The 21,127-nt window shown below is 39.7% G+C and overlaps 3 protein-coding genes across 4 annotated transcripts; 1 reads left to right on the top strand and 2 right to left on the bottom strand.

The window, feature by feature from the left end:
* Nucleotides 1-154: 154 nt before the first annotated feature.
* lats2 (large tumor suppressor kinase 2) lies at nt 155-16,261 on the bottom strand. Of its 2 annotated transcripts, none has more exons than XM_067408691.1 (9): nt 15,793-16,261; nt 12,768-13,009; nt 12,285-12,677; nt 6,007-6,139; nt 4,387-5,912; nt 3,646-4,228; nt 3,348-3,530; nt 3,141-3,247; nt 155-2,858 (listed from the first exon to the last, which is right to left on the bottom strand). In XM_067408691.1, the coding sequence occupies exons 3-9, from the start codon at nt 12,636-12,638 to the stop codon at nt 2,331-2,333; spliced, it is 3,414 nt and encodes a 1,137-aa protein (XP_067264792.1). In that variant the 5' UTR covers nt 12,639-12,677; nt 12,768-13,009; nt 15,793-16,261; the 3' UTR covers nt 155-2,330. The 2 variants fall into 2 exon arrangements, with proteins under 2 accessions (XP_067264792.1, XP_067264793.1); XM_067408692.1 differs by having other exon boundaries at nt 12,784-13,009.
* A 629-nt stretch (nt 16,262-16,890) lies between these two features.
* Nucleotides 16,891-19,691, bottom strand: LOC137035672 (uncharacterized). The gene is made up of 2 exons (XM_067409175.1): nt 19,496-19,691; nt 16,891-19,158 (listed from the first exon to the last, which is right to left on the bottom strand). Exons 1-2 carry the CDS (start codon nt 19,671-19,673, stop codon nt 17,834-17,836), a joined length of 1,503 nt encoding a protein of 500 aa, XP_067265276.1. The 5' UTR covers nt 19,674-19,691; the 3' UTR covers nt 16,891-17,833.
* Nucleotides 19,692-19,812: 121 nt separating this feature from the next.
* On the top strand, nt 19,813-21,117 carry sap18 (Sin3A-associated protein). The gene is made up of 4 exons (XM_067409178.1): nt 19,813-19,998; nt 20,356-20,465; nt 20,547-20,669; nt 20,758-21,117. The coding sequence occupies exons 1-4, from the start codon at nt 19,927-19,929 to the stop codon at nt 20,912-20,914; spliced, it is 462 nt and encodes a 153-aa protein (XP_067265279.1). The 5' UTR covers nt 19,813-19,926; the 3' UTR covers nt 20,915-21,117.
* Nucleotides 21,118-21,127: the final 10 nt, after the last annotated feature.

The following is a 21,127-nucleotide window of genomic DNA, read 5'->3' as shown; positions in this document are numbered from 1 at the left end:
AGACGGTAACAATACAAGAAAAGGCAAGGAACAAAAACATTTTGGATAAACAAAGAAATAAAACAAGAGTTAATATCGGCGTGGCTTTCCAGCGATGGCGAGAACTGAGGGAACTCAAGGGGCTGAAAAGTGACTCGTTGATGGCCTTATTTCTGCTGGACAGGTAAATCTTTCTTTTTGTATTTTAATCGTACATATTTTTTTGTTTATTTTTTCATGAAGCATGTGTCATTAGCACACGTAGCTGCGTAATATAGCTAACATAACATTACTTAGCGAGCCGTAGTAGAGACGATAAATAATCTATAGCCTAGCTCAAGATGATGGCTATAGTGTTGAATTGTGCATAATTTTGCTTTAGATAACTAAACACATGTTTAACAGATAGTAGGCCTAACGTTACTCCGCATCTAGGAACTTTTCTTAGAACTATATTTACCCTCTGTCTAACTCTTTTACCATGTTCACTTGTAAGTTTACCTGCACGTTTTTTTCGCCTTTGTTTTGTTTTTATATTCTCTACCTATGTTTACTGATGTCTTTATCTTGTATCTGTGTGTGTTGTACACACTTTGTTGTATGTGTGTGTTATTATTTTGTGTCTGCAATGCAGTTGTGAGTTGATATTTGTGTGTTTGTTACTCTGTTTATCTGTAATCAAGACATTTTATAAATGTGATGTAATTGTTGTGTTGATTTGTATAATTTGTTTTATTAGTTATGAGAAAGACATATCAACGTCCACACCATTGAAAAGTGGATTTACAATGCCACCACCACCTGTATCCACTATTGTCTCGGAGTCGCTTTCTGACCGGTGAGACTTGTATGTTGTGTCGTTCAGTGAACAAGTGACAGTTTTTATAACTATCAACATGTTTATCTGTTTTTATTGTCATTTTTCACAGTGTAAATGATGGTAATGGAAAAACGTGTATCATGCAACCTGTTTTTAGCTTTGCCTTCTACATAACTAGCTCGTTAGCGATTCAAAAAAATATATATTTTAAACTTTACCAATATCAATATGCTAGCTTGATTAGTGAGTACTAAAATACATCTTGTTTGTTTATCTTCATAATTATAAAGTTATTTTTATTACATGTGATTCTGACATGATGTCATGCACTGTGCTCCTTCCTCTCCGCTCGTCTCAGGTAAATAATGCGTCTTCCAGCTCAGTGGTCGGAGTCGCGCGTTCATGTGTTTTGGGGGCGTGGCTTTGGAAGGAGCCCAGAAGGGAGGGGGTGGAGTGAATAGAAATAATGAGCTGTCTTTAAAACAGTCGTGAGAGGTCTACAGACACTCGATTTTTATACTTTCTTTTTCAGAGTACTTACATTTTAATTATGTATTGATATATAAATAAAGTTTAAACACATTTTAAAAAAAAAATTTTCATACAGTTCTTACCTACCCTACCTTTAAATCTTCAGAAGAATAGGCATGATTGTTTACAGTGTCAATTTGAACCACTTGGTGGCGCCATAAAATCTTCTAAAACGTAATTATTTTAATTTTAGACAAATTATATGAAAATGGCTGGGATCATAAGATCCCAAATCTGAAAATCTGGCTTCCATACTTCAGAAAATATTTCTGAATTTGAAATCAGTTTGGTTTTATGAGTAAAAACACATCGTTTTGATAGAGCATTTGCATGTTGCATTTATATTTTTGTGGGATTGCGCTATGGAGGGGAATTGTGATATTTCTGTCTGCTCTCGGCACATATCCTAATCGCAGCCTAACCACAAAGCCACCATCCCAAGCCCAGCTCTTTCCTGATCCCTCACCATGACCTCTCTGGTGTTCGGAATGACTATGTTAGCATCACCAGGCTGAGAGAGGTGAAGGAAGTGTTAACATATGATGTAAGACTGGGATATTTTCCCCCAGTGGAATAAAGGAATGGGGCACAGTTGAGACAGACCACACTAACCATAAGAGTAGAGTGGTTTGACTGACAAACCACAAAGCAGCAGCTACACATCTCTGTTTTTGTGCTCTCGTAGGAGAGTAGCCAAATTTATCAGTCACACCAATGTCCCCATGAATTAAGCTGCATAGCTTGTGAATTTCCTTGGTCCCTGGTCAGAGCTTCAGTCATTTGTAACAGGCAAAGGATACTGCATAATGGTTTGAGAGGAATAAACATTTCACATGGAACTTTCTGCACTCCATTTCTGATGTTCTTCCATGCACTTAACGTACAAAAACACGCTGAAGAAAAAGTAGGGTTGAAAGGAAGTGTAGGAGATGCAGCGTGTTAACTGGCGAGGTCCTCTATGGGTAAAGGCAGAGCAGCATGAACATCCGATCCAACATTCTCACACATAAACCGGCTCACACCCTTCCCCTTGCTCTTCCTCTTCATGAATATCTTCCTCATCCAACTCAGCCTTCAGACTACCAGGCACACTACTGGACAGGTCTTGTGTTGTCTCTGGGGGCTTGGGATAACGGAATGGACAACCATTATCATCAAAAAACCTGCGAAAAGTAAACTCGTAGAAGGCATGCTCAGGGTGTTTGCCATGTGGAGAACAGAGGGTGTCCCATGTGCGGGTGCTGTCTCCACTGTCACTCCAGGCCCCTGGACCCCCTTCCTCTTCCACGGGATCAAAGTTGGATGTATCCATGGGGTGGGCAATCTTCGGTCGATATGGAGCAGGTTGTGTGCGAAGATTGCTGGAGAAATCCATCTCGGAAAAGAATGGGTGAGCCTTTATCTCTCCTGCACCATTGCCTCCTAGACGCTCTTCAGCTGAGCAGCAGAGCCGACCAATGATGTCAACTGCCTCGGGGCTCAGCTTTACTTGTGGGGGCACCTGCAAAGTGTTCTCCCAGTTTATCACCTGTGGACGTGATGACAAACATTAGCAACATTTCTTCCCTAATGTCCCCATTCCATAAATCTCATACATTTTTAACTTCACCAAAGAAAATATGTCTAGTCTGTTTACATAAGGGGTGTCCAATCCTTCTCCACGGCCACTATCCTGCAGAGTTTAGCTCCAACCCTAATTAAACACACCTGAACCAGCTAATTGGCCCTTCTAGGAACAGGATTGGACACCCATGGTTTACATCAACCCCATAAGCAAAGGAACCTAAGAACATGCATATAGAGCTCTCACTTTAAGTTGTGTCTCCGTTGGGGTTGGAGCAAGGAAGGGTGGCTGGCCAACCAGCATCTCAAACAAGATTACTCCCACACTCCACCAGTCACACAGCTGTGTGTATCCTGCACATTAAAAAAGTATCACAACAGGAGAAGAGATTTTTAAACAAGCACTTCCTGTTAACTTACTTGTACATCTGGGTGATCATGTGCAAGGTCTTACCTTTGCGCAGAAGCACCTCAGGGGCGATGTAGTTAGGAGTGCCGACCAGAGAATGTGCTAGACAACGCTGGTGTTGTCGAGTTGCCCGCTGTTCCAAAGTCATCAGCCGGTCACCACAACGGCAGTTAGACACATCATCCCAAAAGTCACTTGGCTCCATACTATCCTGTCGGATATGGTTCCCTATTCAAGCAGTGCAGAGAGAAGTCAACCAATTAATACGATTTGTTAAACACTGCAACAGTATTAAGGCCACTTTTAAAAGCTGTGTGCATCACCTTGTCTTCATGTCCCTTACCTTTTTGGTAATACTTTGAGTTGTGTGTCCAACGGAACCCAGTACACAGACCAAAATCAGTTAATTTGATGTGTCCATCCAGGTCAATGAGGATATTGTCCGGCTTGATATCTCTGTGGATGAAGCCCATCTTATGCACACTTTCAATGGCCAGTGTCAGTTCTGCCACATAAAACCTGGCCAAGGGCTCTGGAAAAACCCCCATACGAATCAGCAAGCTCATCATATCTCCTCCAGGAATGTAATCCATGACAAAGTACAGGCTGTCTCTGTCCTGAAATGAGTAGTACAACCTGACTACCCACTCATTGTCGGCCTCTGCCAAGATATCCCGTTCTGCTTTCACATGGGCTACTTGGTTTCGGTTCAGAACATCTTTCTTTCTTAGAGTCTTCATGGCATACAGTGCCCCCGTGTCCACTTTACGTGTAAGACACACCTCACCAAAAGCCCCAATGCCAAGTGTCTTGATTTTGACAAACATCGATTTGTCCATCTTGGCACGTCGTAGTCGGTTGTAATTGGATTCCTTCTGGTAAAGCATCTTTCTCATTTGTTCCTGCTCTGCCTCTGAAAGGCCAGCCTGGAGGAGACAAAGATATAGAAGAGGATGGTTTGATTTGACAACAATAACACTTACACTCAATAGTGAACACTCAAAGAATTAACAACACTATTGTCGGAAAGTGCAAATCATCAAATAGTGTGCTTTGTGGTTAATGAAGTTCCAGCACTGCTCACCTTGGACATCTCTTGCTCCAGCTGCATCCTGCGGTTGAGTTTCTGCTGGTAGGTCTTCATCACATTCTCCACATGCTGCTCCATATAGAACTTGAAGGCAAAGGGAGAATAACTCTTAATGCGCGACTCTCTCTTCTCTTCATCACGGGCATTCTTTCGCACAGGCACAGGTGAGGTTTGGATCTGCTTCTTATCCTTCACAGCCTTCTCTCCTTTACTTGTCTTCACTTTGTCTTTGGAAACAGGTTCCTCCTGCTTTCCAACTGAGGCACTCTGGACAGTCCTACTTGTAGCACTGACATCTTGAAGTCCACCCATGGCTCCAGTCTCCAGGGATGCAGGCTCAGCTCCAGGTCCAGATCCAGGCAGGAGCAGCGTTTTGGGGTAAGGTGGAGGCGGGCAGCGGTGTTCTTGATTGGGCTCCAGGGTAAAAGCCTCATCTGGCATGTATCCATGAGACTCTGGTGCTTCCTGGGCTTGTGCACTCAGCCAGCCCGGATGGCATGGTCCCACTGCTGTCTTCGGCTCAGGCCTCATGACCCGTATACTCTTAACAGGCGGCTGGATTGGTGGAGAGGTCACTGCAGTTATTGTGTTTGGTGGACCCAATGATGTCTCTGGCTTGCCAGCAACACTAGCTGGAGGAGGCAATGCCTGCCTTACAGTCACCTTTTGGTGGTTGTTGAAAGAATTGGTCCTACTGGGGACACGCACCTCCCCTCTAAAAGGCCCCTGTGGCTGCCTGGCTGGAGGAGTCCCCTCAGGACCTTGGGCTCCTGGCCAGTGATGCTCATACAGGTCAAGGTTCAGACTGGCCCTGGAAGGGGTGAGGAGGCCTTGAGGAACATCAGAGAACTCGCCACCCATAGCTCCAGGGGGGCGTTGCATCAAGTGAACCTGATGTGAGGTGGGGCTGGCTTGGCGTGGGTGTGAATGTGGTGGCAGATATAAGTTGGGTGCATAGCCACCAGCATTTTGGCCCATTGCTCCTTTGCTTGGCATATTTACATAGTTTTCAGGTGTTAGTGGGGGCATCTTATTCTGGAAGGAAGCACTTCGTTTGACCCCATAGCTGGAGGCCTCCATCATATGAGGCCTGTAGTCATAATGAGGACCAGGGCCTCCTGAGGACTGAGGCTGGATTTGCATGGGTGGTCCAGGCACACTGTATCCCATCATGGCCTGGTCTATTCCACCAGGGTATCCTTTTTGTTGGGCTGGACCAGGGGTGTACATAGGGGTCCCAGTGTTAGTTTGAGGAGCCATGCTTGTGGAGTAAGCACCCATACTTGCAGGACGACCCATTGGGTTTCCCATGGTAGGACCCTGTGAAGTGTTGGCTGGCGGTGCCATGTAGTTCATGACAGGTGGTCCACCCATGTATGCACGAGCCATCTCACCCTCAGCCCCATAACTAGCTCCCTCATACAGAGGTGCTCCCATTTGGTGATATGGGGGCATTGCACCATCCCCAGTGCCTTCCATTGCTGTCCTGTGGTCCATCATATTTGGCATGCCAGCTTTTCCTGTAGGGAATTTGAAAAGGTTCACTTTGCACTTAAAGGCAGTGCATCATTTCTAAAATTATATATAGTTTGTTTTTTAAAAGTGTGCACAAACCTGGAGAAGTCTGTTTGATGACACGAACAATCTGTTCATTGTGAGGGTCCAGGTAACTCATTTTGCTAATGTATTCCAACGCTGCCTCAATGTTTCGGCTGCCAGTCTGTTTTAGGGCACGTACAGCCATTTCCTGTTTCAAAAATTCAAGCAAAGGACTATCAGAACATAGGCAACACATGGATTTTTTTTTTTTTTTTCCCAATGCATTTCCTCTCATTATGCACCAGTGAGGCACAACTTCTACATTCATGTAAGGTTTTTAAATAGATACTTGAGATGATCCAATACTACTTGAAACTTTTAAATATAGTATAGTATTGTATGTGCACAAAACTACCTGTAGACATAGCACTCTTTGTTGTAACCAAAGAGCTTAATTTGGATTAATTCTGCGAATTAGAGCATATTTCAACAAAATAAAATATTATCTTTAAGAGAAGTGAAAAGCTGCTAAGGCCATGACTGCCACTAAATTTTGACATATTTACTGAGTCAAATATTCCCAGGTCAGATGTAGAGCAAGCAGTAGGGCCTGATTTCCTTCTTTAACATCTGCTACTTAATATTTGTTTGCTGCATGCACCAGTGTGAACTAGAGAAATTCATGACTGGAGATTGATTTTGTAATGGAGGCAAAATAATGTAATTTAAAATAAACAAATTTTCTGTCAAAGTCAGACTTCCGTCATGTAAAGGCAATGTTTAATTTAGTTTACATTCATGGGGAGTCACGTTACCATCCTTTCTATTGAGTAGTTACATTTTGGTCGCTCGTACGGTTTTAGAATTTGTATTGGTTATGGAAAATGACCTTCATGCACCTTGATTATTTAGATAAACATATTTGTGTACATACTGTATGTACACATGAACATGCAAGTAAATATAAACCAACCCCTGCATACACACACAGCAAGTAATGGTTAAAATAAATTTCCCTGCAACTCCTTCCTCTGCAAAATATGCACAAGCTCCTTCCCGTGCCAGGCCACAAGTGCATTATAACCATAGATTGGCACATTTGACCACATATAGTACTGCAAGAGATTTGCAATAATTTGATCATGGATTTCATGGTAATACATTAAAATTTTCAAAATTATTTGTATTATTGTTTATAGTTATACTAATTTCAAAGCAATAAAGAGTTTTATATCAATTGAAATAATTTTATATAGAGAGACTGAATTTTTATTTAAAGGAAAAATAGTTCTTAATCTCTACTCATGATACCCACCATGCAACAACTCTGTATTAATCTGTAGAGATCTTCAGATTAATCTCAAGCTTTCCTTGTCACATTTTGCAAAGCCACAGCGATCCAAAATAAAACAACTCCGACATGTACAGTCTTCTGTGAGCAGAGACCCACACCTATATGAGGAAATCCCCTTGAATGGCATATGACCTCATTCAGAAGACATTCTGCCCAAACCAAATACTACAGCAGCACAGCAAGTTGTGTTATACTGCCTCTGGTGTTCAAACATGATACTGCACAAAGCATGCCATGGAAAAAAGAAAAAAAGATGGAATAAGTGCCTAATTCAGCACATACTTTTGCTTTTTGTCCACTATGCATTCAAAGAACAGCAAGTAGGTAAATATTAAATGTAACTATGACAAAGTTAGAGCAATAAAGACCATTCTGTCAAGTTTTGGTTAGATGGCACTTCTAGAAGAAAGAGTAATTTAAAAAAAAAGAAAGAAAGAAAGAAATGGGCATAAAGAAGCAGCCTTATAAACAGTGGGCACACTCATTATGCAGTGCCACATCCACACACATTCTACACATTCCCTGAGTATTTTAGAGTTAATCTATGTGTATTGCCATCAGTTTGTCTAAATGCTTTTTTACAAATGTCTGACAGTATGGTTGGTACTGTACAAAACACAGGAAATACTCCAAACACACGCTGTCTGTCTGTGATCGCTGCTCTCAGAAGTGCCAGGGCTTTCAGTTGCATTCCATCACTGTCCGCTCCAAGGGTGTGCCTTCTTGTCCCCCTTAGTGATTTAAAGGCGCCACTCTCTCTTTTTAAAACACACACACAAACAACAATCCAACATGGACTTCAGTCTGGTTTCGGGAAAGGCTGGGTCTGGTTTGGCCCCAGGTCAGAGTTTCAGCCCTGACCTCCACTGTCATGGCGACAGATGTTCAGGACATTCCACGAGCCAGGAAGCAAGAATTCCAGCTATGTGGAAATCTATGCTTCAGTCTTGCTTTAAATTGTCCCTCCTCCTCCCTTCTTTATTTTTGAGATCATTCTGTTCCAATGTGCCTTTAGAATTCATCTGGTTGGATCCAAAATATATTTACACTATTGTCATGACCACAAGCCTCAAAGCTATACTAGACATTCAATTTCTGACTGTGGTGTTGGTAAGTACCACACAAACACTTCCTTAAAAAAATAAACAATATATATTCTTCTTGACTAAGGTGACATAACTATATTCCAACACTGTTCACTGTTCATTTTTAAGAGCTTCCACTTTGACCCAAATTCTGAAACACATTCCACCAACGAACATGAAATGAAAGCCATATGGAGGACTCTGAGATATAGGACCGGATGGACATCATCATCAATGGACAGAGACGGAGAGGTGGAACACTATCCATACTGTAATAAAATAGCAAAAACAGAAGAGCACGGCGCTAGAACCGCCAAGATCATGGGTTCAATTCCTAGGGGTATGCATGAACCGATAAAATAGCTATATACAAGTAATGCTCAAAAGTTTGGGGTTGGAAAGGTTTTTTTTGTTTTTGAAAGAAATGCTCACCAAGGCTTATTTATTTATTTAATCAAAAGGCTTAAATTTACTTGAACAAAAAGGATCCTTTAGAAATCATTCCAGTATGCTGATTGAGTAAACTCAAGCTCTGCCCTTTGCCCAGAAATTTCACATAACCCAAGTCAAATGGTGTTTCAGGTTGACTTTAATGCAAAAATGTTACGCTTCACAGCACTGACCAGTTGTGGTTTGAGACCCTGGAAATTCTGGGTTGCAAGGGAAGGCTAATATAAACATTTAGATCATGTGCAAACATGATATGCCAACACAGCACTACACATTTATCATATTGTGTATATTCCACAAGTACACAAACATCACATGCATGATGTATGCAGGCAGCTTTTCATATCCTAAGCTCGAAAGAAACCACAAATCCACAACACATGTCATACTCATCTTCTTCCTATACCCTCCCACCCCCTTTTATTCCACAACCAAAACATTTCCTCCTTCAAAGTTGGTTATGTAACCGTCAGCCACATTGCTGTGTAATTTGTGTGGCGAAAACCAATGATAATGATCAAACTCAAGAAACCCAGGGAAGGACCAGCGGCAGCCATTTACCTTCCTGGAATGTGCGGAGGGTCAGAAGAGGAACACAGGCCCCAGTCAGAGGACGACAGAGAACTAAAAATACCAAGTCACACACCACAGCTGAGTCATTTCACAATAATGACCTTTTTTTTACTATTAATAAAAACATGGAGAAATATATGCCCAGATCTTATGGGAGGACTAGGTGCATGTGGTGTACGACTCAGGAAAAGTCTCGGCTACGCCAAATCTGAATACAGGGGAGACACGAAGTCAGACAGACTGAGCCACAAAACACAAATTTCATGTTTTTGTATCAACTAAAAAAGAAAACTTTAACCCACACGTAAAAACAACAACATGCAAAAGACAGTCAGAAAGTCTGTGCCATCCCAGCCCACTGTCTGTCATTTCTGCTGGGGAAACTGTACCACCCATCTTCAACTGAACGGAGTACTTCCTCTGTGTGTGTTAATGTTGTACATGCTGTCCCATAAATGCAGGGCAAAGACAAATCAACAATGACGGATGACTCACAAAAGCCTGTAAAATTTTACGCTCTCAATCTTGTGAGACCAAATTTGTTTAAAGCAGTGGAGGGTTGTAATCCAAAAATGGCTATTCTTATGATAACATTAATAAATAGTTAATATTAATAAACTACAATGTTTTATTTATAAAATAAAAAAACACAAAAAAAACAACAACACTTGATGTCCAATGTAAAATAATAGCTCCAAAAGACAAAACAGTTTAGATCCATGTGTGTGTGCGCGCGCGCGTAAAAAATAAAATCATCACGACCGACAGCAAAAGGTAAAACCGTCAAGAATGTATCCAGACAACGTGATCCAAATCAAGTCCGACTCCATACTATACTTCATCTGATAGCATGTTTCAGCTTCCAGAGACCTAAAAAAGCCTCATTCCAGTCTCTATTTAGCCATGTCATAAAGGCAGCTCGGCTCCCTTCAGCTAGGCCTCGTAATTCCACTGGGCCGTGGTGGATTTCTCGGTGGTGTTGTGCATGGGCTTGAGCACAGCATTCCTCACATGCCTAATGCAATCACAGGGCCGCTCTCAGAGCGGTGTCTGAACATTAGTAGCAAAGCCCTAACACATATTCATTAATGATCTGACAAGGGCTCTGTATTAGAGAGGATGAATCAAAGCACACTAAACATATTCAGTTTTACAATACAGGACCTTTGGTCTCCGACAAGTTTGATACAAGTGAACATGAACAAGCTACTAACAAAAAAAGCCACTTCATATATCTGCAAATTATGAACATGTTTGCATAAGAAATAATATTTAGTGACAGAATATCTATCAGGGGTCATAGTTTATTTTGGACAGCCCAAATAACTACCCAAAAAATGAACATTTTGTCATCATTTACTCCACCACATGTCATTTTTCAAACCTATGACTTTATTTCTTCAATAATTTTAGAATTATTATATTTTTTTCATATTTTGAGTTCACTTTTATTTTCATATTTTCAGTTTTCGTTTGAATTTTTGTGGTAACACTTTACAATAAGGTCTCATTTGTTAACATTAGTTAATGTATTAACTAACAAACTAACAACGTGCAATACATTTATTGCAGTATTGATTAATGTTAGTTAATAAAAATACTGTCATTCTTTGTTTGTTCATGTTAGTTCACAGTGCATTAACTAATGTTAACCAATACAGCTTTTAACAATGTATTAGTAAACATTGTAATTAGCATTAACTAAGATTAATAAATTATTGTAAAGATTAATTATTGTAAAGAATTACCTTTTTTTGTCATTGTGCTGTGTTTTTGACATTTTTATCAGCTTTGTTTATATATATATTATATATTTCTACATAGGTTTAATTTATTTTTAGTTCAGTTTTAGTATTTTTTTTTCTAATTTTATTTTATTTCATCTTTATTTTTTAAATACCAAAAACATATTTAATAGTTTTACTATAATAAAAGTTAAAACACTGTTCTGTGAAACATAAAAGAAGATTAAATATCTCAGTGTTTTGTTGTTGTTGTTGTTTTGTCTATTACAATGGAATTCATTGGTCACTAACATTCTTCAAAACACCTTCTTTAGTGTTCTGCATTTTAGGGTGAACTATCCCTTTAATATTTAGCCATTAGATTTCAATATCCAAAATAATCCAAAAGGACCACAACACATGTAACACATTTAACTAAGTAGTATTGCACAACAACCACTACTGCACAGAAACACAAATACACTAAAACAACCAGTTTTATACTAAAACAACCAAAAAAATAATACAGTATTATATTCTAGTATAGTTCTGTATTGACTAGATCATAAACAACTAACAATGATATTGCTAATAGATAAATGAAATACTACGCATGTATAAATGTTTGTATGGTGAGAAAGAGCTGACTTGGCTTCTGCTGCTTCCTTTGGGGCAGAGATGTAGGAAAGAAGAAAAAACTAAAATACTAAAGTTGTGAAAACTGCCATTTCGACATTACACTCAATATTATGTAACAATTTCATACTTGGCAAAGCCTGGATAAACTGCACTGAATATCCACTGTACAATGTAAAAAGCCCTATATTTGCTAAGCTTCCACAATGTTAATTGATCAGGATAAAAGGATTTTCAGAAATAATTCTGAATGCATAATCATATTTTTTAACCCCTGGTCACCATCACAAGTAAAAAAACAAAACAAAAAAAACATATATATATATATATATATATATATATATATATATATATATATTATATATTTTAGTGACTATAAACATTTGAAGGGAGGTGCATATTTATTTAGTAGTATACAGACTATATAAATAATAAATATAAAACAAATATTTATATTTCAGTATTATTAGTAGTATTGTTATTTATATTATTAAACCACACACACGTATATCCAACAGAGACATTCCTTACCTGATCACAACCAGCGTTGACAAGCTCCTGTAGCATCTGTCTGTTGACTTCACCAGGGTGGCCTGAGCTGGATCCTGCACCCGACTCGTTGGCAAAGGGCATCAGAGACTTGCGGATCTCTCGCAGGGCGTTTTGGTAGTTGTTGAACTTCTGGGGCTGCCGGAGCTGTTGCTGCCTACCAGCTTGGTCTTTGCCCTTAGAGTCGCCACCTCTGCCCCCCTCCCCTCGAGTGCTCCCTCCATGAAGTGCCTGGCTCACCAGCTTTGCTGGTTGTTTCAGTCCCTCCTTGATCTCCTGCAGCCGCTGGCGCGTGTTGCCCACATATGGGGCGGCAGGGAAGGTCTTAGGCCTCATGAGTGAACGTGGCCTGTACTCTCACACAAACTCTTCACACTTGGAGTAGACAGAACGATTCAGTCAGTTTCTCACTTACAGAAAAACGCACAAATGTAGTACAATAAGACATAATACAACTGTACACACCCAGGCTCAGTCTGACCTGAATAGATAACAGGCTGCAGTGGGAAAGATGCAAGTGAAGATTAGGATTCCTGTTGTCGCTCGTCTTTGTTGCTGCTGCCTCTTTGGCTCTGGCTTGTGCTGGATGCTGGCCTACTCACATCCCAGCACCCCTTTCAGGGCTCACACTCCCCCTCCTCCCAAGACATGTGAGGGGTTATTCCATCTGCGTGCTTGTTCCATCCCAGTCCGGTATGCATCTTTGCCTGTGGAGACAGCGTTAGACAGAAGGGTCAGGGTGCGGTCCAGGCACGTCCAAGGCCCTGCATCACTACTCTATGTCAAATACCTGAGTCTGATCAGACATTAGCACCTCTGTCATAGGTTTAAACACATCGCTAAACACATGCAGATCAACTTGATAAAACTGTGCTTTTCTTCTACAGCATATTTTGTGGAACATATACTAGCGTTGAAAAGTTTGGGTAAGATTTTTTGCAAGAAATTCATACTTTTATTCAGCATTGCATTAAACCAGGGGTGTCCAATCCTATTTATGGATGGCCATTGTCTTACAAAGTTTAGCTCCAACCCCAATTAAACACACCAGCTAATCAATGTCCTACTAGGCATACTAGAAACTTCCAGGCGGGTGTGTTGAGGCAAGTTGGAGCTAAACTCTGCAGATCAGTGGCCCTCCAGAACTGAGTTTGGACACCCCTGCATTAAACAGAGCAAAGTGACAAAGACAATTATAATATTGCAAAAGATTTCTATTTCAAATGTTGTTCTTTCTACTCATCATTCCAACAAATGTTGAACTTTCTATTCATCAAAGAATCCTGAAAAAGTTTCCAAGGTTTTCATAAAAACTACTAAGCAGCACAACGGTTTTCAACATTGAGAATAAGAAGAAATGTTTCTTAAACACCAAGTCATCATATTAGAATCATTTCTGAAGATTGGAGTAATGATTCTGTTATTATTATTTTTTGCTGAAAATGTACAGTGTTCTGTTCTGACGAAACAGACCAAAAAACTACTGATCATGGTGACTTCAACTTAAAGCAAGCCCTTTGATATATAGTCCGCTCAAACGTCCTGTTTCTATCAGAAATACCTCATATTCACAACAGGAGAGAAAATGGATCATGTCATGATATGATATTTTATGGTGTGTTCAAATTCCAAATGTTTCACAGCATTAAATCTTATTTCTTGTCTTCTAGGGAAAGGGGGATATGACCATGAAGAAGAAAACACATTCAGGACAAACATATTTCTGGAATGCTGGTGCTCAATACTGGAAATGTATTGCCCAGTCTAGAACAGAACAGATATAGATTAATTTTCTTATTGTCAAATAAGGCCTCCTATGCCTTGCATTTTACAAGTAACAACAGCAAAATGCATTCACTGCATTCAAACACTAATCCAAGTACACTTCAGCGATAATCAATGAAAAAAAAAAAAAAAAAAAAAACATTACAGGCTCATATTCATTATACACAATCCATGAATGATGCTAGATCTGCAGTTGGATTGATGCAGCTCATCAAGGGGATACAATGTCCATAGCTGGCAAAATTGTGCTAACTGACCACAAATACACTGCAGAAATAATCCACAGTTCATATACAACAAGCACAAACATGCATGTGTTTTCTCATTGTAAGCTTTAGTTACCAACAACTCCATGGGCATCCATGGGACATGAATGATGCCCAACAATTTATATAGATTTTTTACCATTGTCTGTCTAGCATTATATTCTTCAAATCATTAAAATTTCATACTTTTGCTAGATTATTACTTATAGCTAATGATGGGGTCTCAGGGCCCCAGATAAAATCTGATTGCCCATTTAAATGTAACATGGGAAGTTTTATAGCTTGATCCATAAATCATTGAGGTTGATTAAATCATTGAGATTTACTATTCTTACTTTATATTTTTATAAAGTATTTGCAAAAATATCATGTTAACCACACAATGCTGTATAGATCATGAGCTATATTGCTTTTATAAATTTAAGTAACATATAAGCAATTTAAACACACATATTGTTTTAAGCAATATAAACAAACTGAAAGGATATCCTTTACATAGTAACTTTCCAATACAAAACTGCCTCATGTATGAAGAATCATACTGACATTAATTCGGCTCCTCTCTGTGTGTGTTGGCCCCTCTGTGGTCCTGTTAAAAAAGCTTTTGCATTTGCCACTGTTGTTGCTTAATTTCATAATTTTATCATCACAAGCAAAATAATGACAACACAAATCAGACAAAAACAACAAGTGTTCATATGAAGACAGATCCAGCACATGTCATCATCGCACAACTTATGCAAAAAAAATATGTTTTTGTGGGTGGAGTGAATTATAAAAATTCAAAACAATCAATGTGTAATGCAATCGGACCATTGTAGTACAGCTAAAACATTTGACTGACTGCGCGCGACACATAAACAACAACAACAAAAAAAAACCTGCGGAAAAGAGCGAAGGTTTGTTACGCACGAGTAAAAATACAACATTACCTGCAGCTCTTGGTGGTGTCTATTTCATCACCACCGCAGGCAAGGCTAAATTTAATGAGATTTTTAACATAACTATAATGTAGTGGGCTGTTTTATCAGTGAAAGACAATATATTTTTGCCTTTAATAAAGATTCATTTGTCTTCATGCCTGCTGTAATAATGTTTTTACGTACGCTACATACGCTTTCTCGTTGGATTAACAAACAGCGACTATTCAAAATGCGTTTCATAGACAAAAAGTAACTTTAAGGCAGAATTAGAGATACGGGGCCTAGAGGTTCCAGCGCTTTGAGGGACTGGAGCGAGAGGAACGCAGATCCGCTGGAGCAAGTCCGCATTCCAGCACAGGGAGAATGTGCTGTTCACTCCTATTTCACTTTAAATGAGCGATACAACTTCCTTCCGAAACTTACAACGGATTTGCAATCGCAAATCGAATATAGAAATTCCTTAAAACGACTAATGCCCAGCGTTATGAAAAATTTATAAAGTTTTGAGCGACTCACCATTTGATATAAGTGGTACCCTAATCCAAGGAATTGATTTAAACTTCAGTAAAGTTGTAGATTATCGGTCTGGTGTTTTCTTGCCCAAGAATCGTGTTTCGATGTCCTCTCATAAAAAGCACAGAGTGAAAATCATGGGATTGTCCTCCATTTTCTCGGCACTCACGGCAGAATTAGAATGCAGTACAAAGTTGGACACTTACTGCATTGTTAACATTCCAGAGGAGTCACGTGAGGCGGCCATGCACGTCAGCACTGCACATACCCTGGGCGGGGCTTCCTACATTTACAACGCTGAGATTCTGATCTGATGTACACTAGCAGATAAAATCACTGGAATGGGAAAATATTGGCCGACATATGCGTTCTTCGCATAGACATTAACACAGAATGGTCATTATTATTAATGTTATTATAAAATATTTAAATGTACTTTTTCACAGATTCTTCACTGGCTCCTCGTTGATCAGGTTGGTGCATGGCGTCCTTTAATTAATTAGTTATGTTAGTCTCAAGTCCTAAATGAAATTACATATAATTAAACCAAGCACAACAAACAAAAAGACACACAAAAAACACCCTGCTTATAAGTTTTGACATGTTCTGATGAATGATTGTGAAACTGGTATTGAATAGTTGACACATTATGGCTCATACATTTCTTCATCATCAAGATTTTCAGCTAAAATGTAAATGACAATATAAACATTTCTTTTATTTTTTATTTATCTGACTAATTTTTAATAGTGTATTTATTCCATGCATTCTCTCAAATTGTTTAAAAATATATATTTAAATAATTAACAAGTGAAGACTTGAGATGCAAAAGTGCCATCTGAATTTTTCTTCTAAAATGAGCATTTTTATCAAGGTTGTATGTTTATGTTCAGTTATTTCACTTTAATGGCAATGAAAAGGACCTATTAATTGCCATCAAAGTGAAATTACTGAACCTAAACATACAAGCTTGATAAAAATGCTAATTTTAGAAGAAAATTTTAGACGGCACTTAGAGCCTTTTGCATCTGAAGACTTCAAGTATGCATCATAATGATGAGCAAAATGCTGTTTAGAATAGAGTACAGAATGTCACAACGCAGGACAATTTTAACTGCCTAAAAAGTTAGGAAAAATAAGAAATTCACGGGAATAAATAAACTGAAGTGTACCGGTTTCAATTACAAGTGCTTAAATTTTTATGTAGACATTTTCATACATGTTATACAACAGGATGCTTGTTTTGATTACAGTTGTGTTGGTGAATTTTACACATAGAACATATGAGTAAAATGGAAAATTCAACATAAGCATCATCATCTTCACACAGATAAATGGAACACACACGGACACAGGTTAAGTGATAGTCAGGGTAAAGTACTGAAACATGTGCTATGGTCAAATTTCAGAGTGATTATATCATTCTAAGTGTCATTAGAGTGGATTTAAAACAACAATGATCACATAGCAATGCTAATAACTAAACTGTAATGTTGTGGTACTTACACAATCACATTACATGGCAGAATGACAAGGCATCATCAGAAGGAATGAACGGTGTGCTGCTGGGTTAATGCAAAAATATAGTGAATATCTATACAGAAGCAAAAAACGGTATAGGCATCACACGGACAAAGGCACTGGAACTAAGGGCAGCCGATGTCACAATACACATGACTATAACTAGACGCTTTCTTCAGTGCCTTGAATGTTTTACATTCTCAGCATACAAGCCTGTATAAGCTATGGATGGAATGTCTCTATCAAACTAAAGCATCAACAAAGTCAGTTTAGAGACTAAGGAAGTTCCTCATGTAAAAAAAAAAAAAGATTAGACAGAAAATTGTTTAGTGAGCTGTGCCTGATGAATATGTTTGGTATAAACTGGTCCTTAGGTTGCATAAATGTTCTTAGAAATGTTTAGATCCCTCTTTTAACAACAGAAAACCTCTTCTCTTCTGTTAAAATAGGGAAACAATAAAGGTGCATTCAGCCATTGTACAGGTAAAAGTCACTTTTGCAAAAGTATGGCGAATATGAGCAATCATTCCAGGGGTGCAGCAGAAATACACAGATTATTCAAGGCACAAGCAACCTGCACAATCTTATCAAAAGTGCTCACATTGGAAGTGCGTTCTATGACTGTAAAGGGACTCTCCACTGGTCCGGTCAACATAGAATATCTTCCTTTGACCATGTCTATTACCTTCCCAACATGCCTATGAACATTCACCTTATCTGAAGGCGTACCCACCATTGAAAAATCTTCTCCACTCTGATTATTTTCAGTGTAACTGCTACTAGTGATTTTCAATTCGGCTTTGCGAGCCCCTACCAAGCCCCCAATGTCAAAGTCACGCTCGGCCAGAACAACATCACCGGGCAGGAGCTTACAGAGGAGGCCGGAACTCTCGACTAAATCCTTGTCGCTGACGTGACCCGGCAATCCCCTCGAGACAAAGGTGACCACACCCTGAGGAGCAACACCTATTACATATTTAAGCTCATTCACCGTGGACTGAGCTGGCACGGTCAATGCAGTAGAGGCAACCTCTTGATTTACATCCACGCTGAGAGCTTTTTCCAGAGACACTCTAAAACAGTCAATGATCACTGCACAGTCTGGGTACATGCAACGCAAAGCTGCAGGTAGGTTTTTTCTGAGCTCCACTCTAGATGGCCAAAAAACAGCGGTGGGCACGAGGGTGGTGAACATTATATTAATAATCCGATGGACAGTCCTGGTCACCGTTGCAACCTTGACCCCAAAACGATAGGCCAAGTCTTGGTTTCTAAGATCAAGCCTGAGTCGCATTAGAGTCAAGAGCAGTTGCTGGAATTTTGAGAGTTTCGCATTTTTGTCCCCTTTCATGTGTGGCACAAGAAGCAACATCACAGTCTCGAACACAAAATAGTTTGGCAATCCCGTATAGAACCGAACCTTTTCTGGATCATTTTTGAAGGACGCCTCAGTGAGAGACATCTTTTCTATCGATTCCCTCAGCTCCATATTCTCTTTCTTAAGAACCTCAAGGCTGGACTCATATTCAGAAGGTCTTCCTTTTTGGTTTACCCTCGTCAGTGAGATTTCTTCTTCTATGCCATCTTCAGTCTTATCATCCTCTTCGTCACAACTACTTAGTGAAGAGGAAACACTCTCTGGCTCTTCTTGACTTCTGATCTGGCCATGAGCCTCCAGGAAACGCCCTTGTCCTTGCAGGAAGAGCAAAGCATTGGCTGCCTCGACTTGTGCCTCTTGTTTATCATACATTTCACAGGCACTTGCTTCTTTCATATTTGGCGACAGTGGCGCTGAAGTAAAAACTGAAGGAACATAGTCTGGGGAGCGAGGATTTTTCACTTGTTTTCCTGTAATTGGAACAAGAATACATTTATTTATATCAAAATGCAAACCTAGAATAGTGTATTAAACCTAGAGTAGAGCATTTCTGTTCTGATTCCCAAGTAAAGAATGCCAGAGGGTTAATCTTAAATCCTAAGAAACAGTGCAAATTTACATTTAACCCAAAAAGTGTATAAAATGGTAAAGTTAACATGACGCCCCGTTATCTAGATCAGACATGGGCGTTGCAAACATAAAAAAATATTTCCCCACTACCAGAGATATCTACATTCACCCCAGCGATTATTATTATCCATGCAAAACACAAAACATACAATACCCAGCACATCCTATTTAACATACCTGAAATGAAGTGAGTGCTGCAGAGTCTACTGCCCTCGTTTGGCACCCACCCTTCACGATTCACAGCAGCGATCCAGCGCTGCTTCCGATCAGGGTCCCGTGGAAACCTGTAGAAGGATAATGTGGTCCCAGGAGTCCTCCTGTTCCGACACCCGGCCACTACGCAAGTGTGAACCATATTAAGGCCACCGAATTTGTGGACGTATTTCCTTTACTTCACTACTAATATTTACAATCTGACTCCCAAAATGGCGGCGGGGGTAGCGTAGACGACGCGAGTGTGTCGTCATTTCACTGGTCGTCATCAGTTGGCTGTGATTGGTGTTCCCGGTCACTGCTGTGGTGATATCATCTTACCGCGCCGCGATAGCTCATTAACAGGCGTTGTGAACAGCAATTCATCGGCGATTTTCCAAAGAAATTGGATTGAAATGGCTGTAGAATCGAGGGTTACACAAGAGGAAATCAAGAAAGAGCCAGAAAAGCCAGTGGACAGAGAAAAGGTTTGTTTTTCGTTGCGTTTGTTCGTCAGATGCGCAACAAATCGTGTGCACAAACGACGCGTCCTGCATGCTAAGCTAATTTGTACATTTAACTAGTAAAACTTTAAGAATACAGCATATTATACTTAAATTGTATGATAATAAAATGTCTAGTTGCACCATAGCATACTACAAATCGCACCTTAATTATGTGTATAGCATATAACGTTAATAAAAATAACATTAAGTATTAACCGTATTTATAATATACTATTTTTTACAACAATCACGGAATTACAAACTTAAATATTATCAATATTGAATAAATGCACATTCGTCTTTTGATTTGTTCATTACTCCATGTCTGCTGTCGCACAGACATGCCCACTTCTCCTGAGAGTGTTCACCACCAACAATGGAAGACACCATCGCATGGATGAGTTTGCCCGGGGGAATGTACCATCTAGCGAGCTTCAGATTTACACCTGGTAGGTCTTAGTAGGTCTAACTTTAACTTTTAAAAATTAAATAAACATTATGATCCTGAATTGTATCTGCATTGTTTATAGGATGGATGCTACTTTGAAGGAACTGACAAGCCTGGTGAAGGAAGTCTATCCGGAAGCTAGAAAGAAAGGCACACATTTTGGGTTTGCCATTGTTTACCCAGACCCTAAACGTCAAATCTACAGGTAATGTATAGAGGGGGCTTTGTGTGTAGCTTGGTCAATATAGATTTGCTATTGTGAATTTAGAGTAACCTGGCTTTTTTGTGTGTAGGGTTAAAGAGATTGGCAATACAGTTTCGGGACGCAAAGGTGCAGATGACTCCATGACGCTTCAGTCTCAACGCTTTCAGATTGGAGATTACCTTGACATCGCGATAACTCCACCTAATCGTGCACCACCTCTCCAAGGACGCATGAGACCTTACTGAAATAAGACTTGCCTGCATGTAAACACATAAAGGGGGAATTTCTGGAAATCTGCCTTCCTGTAGAGTTTAGTTCAATCTCTGCCTGTGCTTTTCAGGTGAAGCTCAAGACTTTGGTCTGCTGGTTGAAGTGTTTATGAAGTCAGAACTAAACTCTACAGGAAGGTCCATCTCCAGCAGCAGGGTTGGGCAGATACTGGGGGGGTTGGAAGTTAT

This window comes from Chanodichthys erythropterus, chromosome 14 (genome assembly GCF_024489055.1).
Source record: "Chanodichthys erythropterus isolate Z2021 chromosome 14, ASM2448905v1, whole genome shotgun sequence".
In the NCBI taxonomy this organism is placed as follows: domain Eukaryota; kingdom Metazoa; phylum Chordata; class Actinopteri; order Cypriniformes; family Xenocyprididae; genus Chanodichthys; species Chanodichthys erythropterus.
This window is presented reverse-complemented; position numbering and strand designations above follow the sequence as displayed.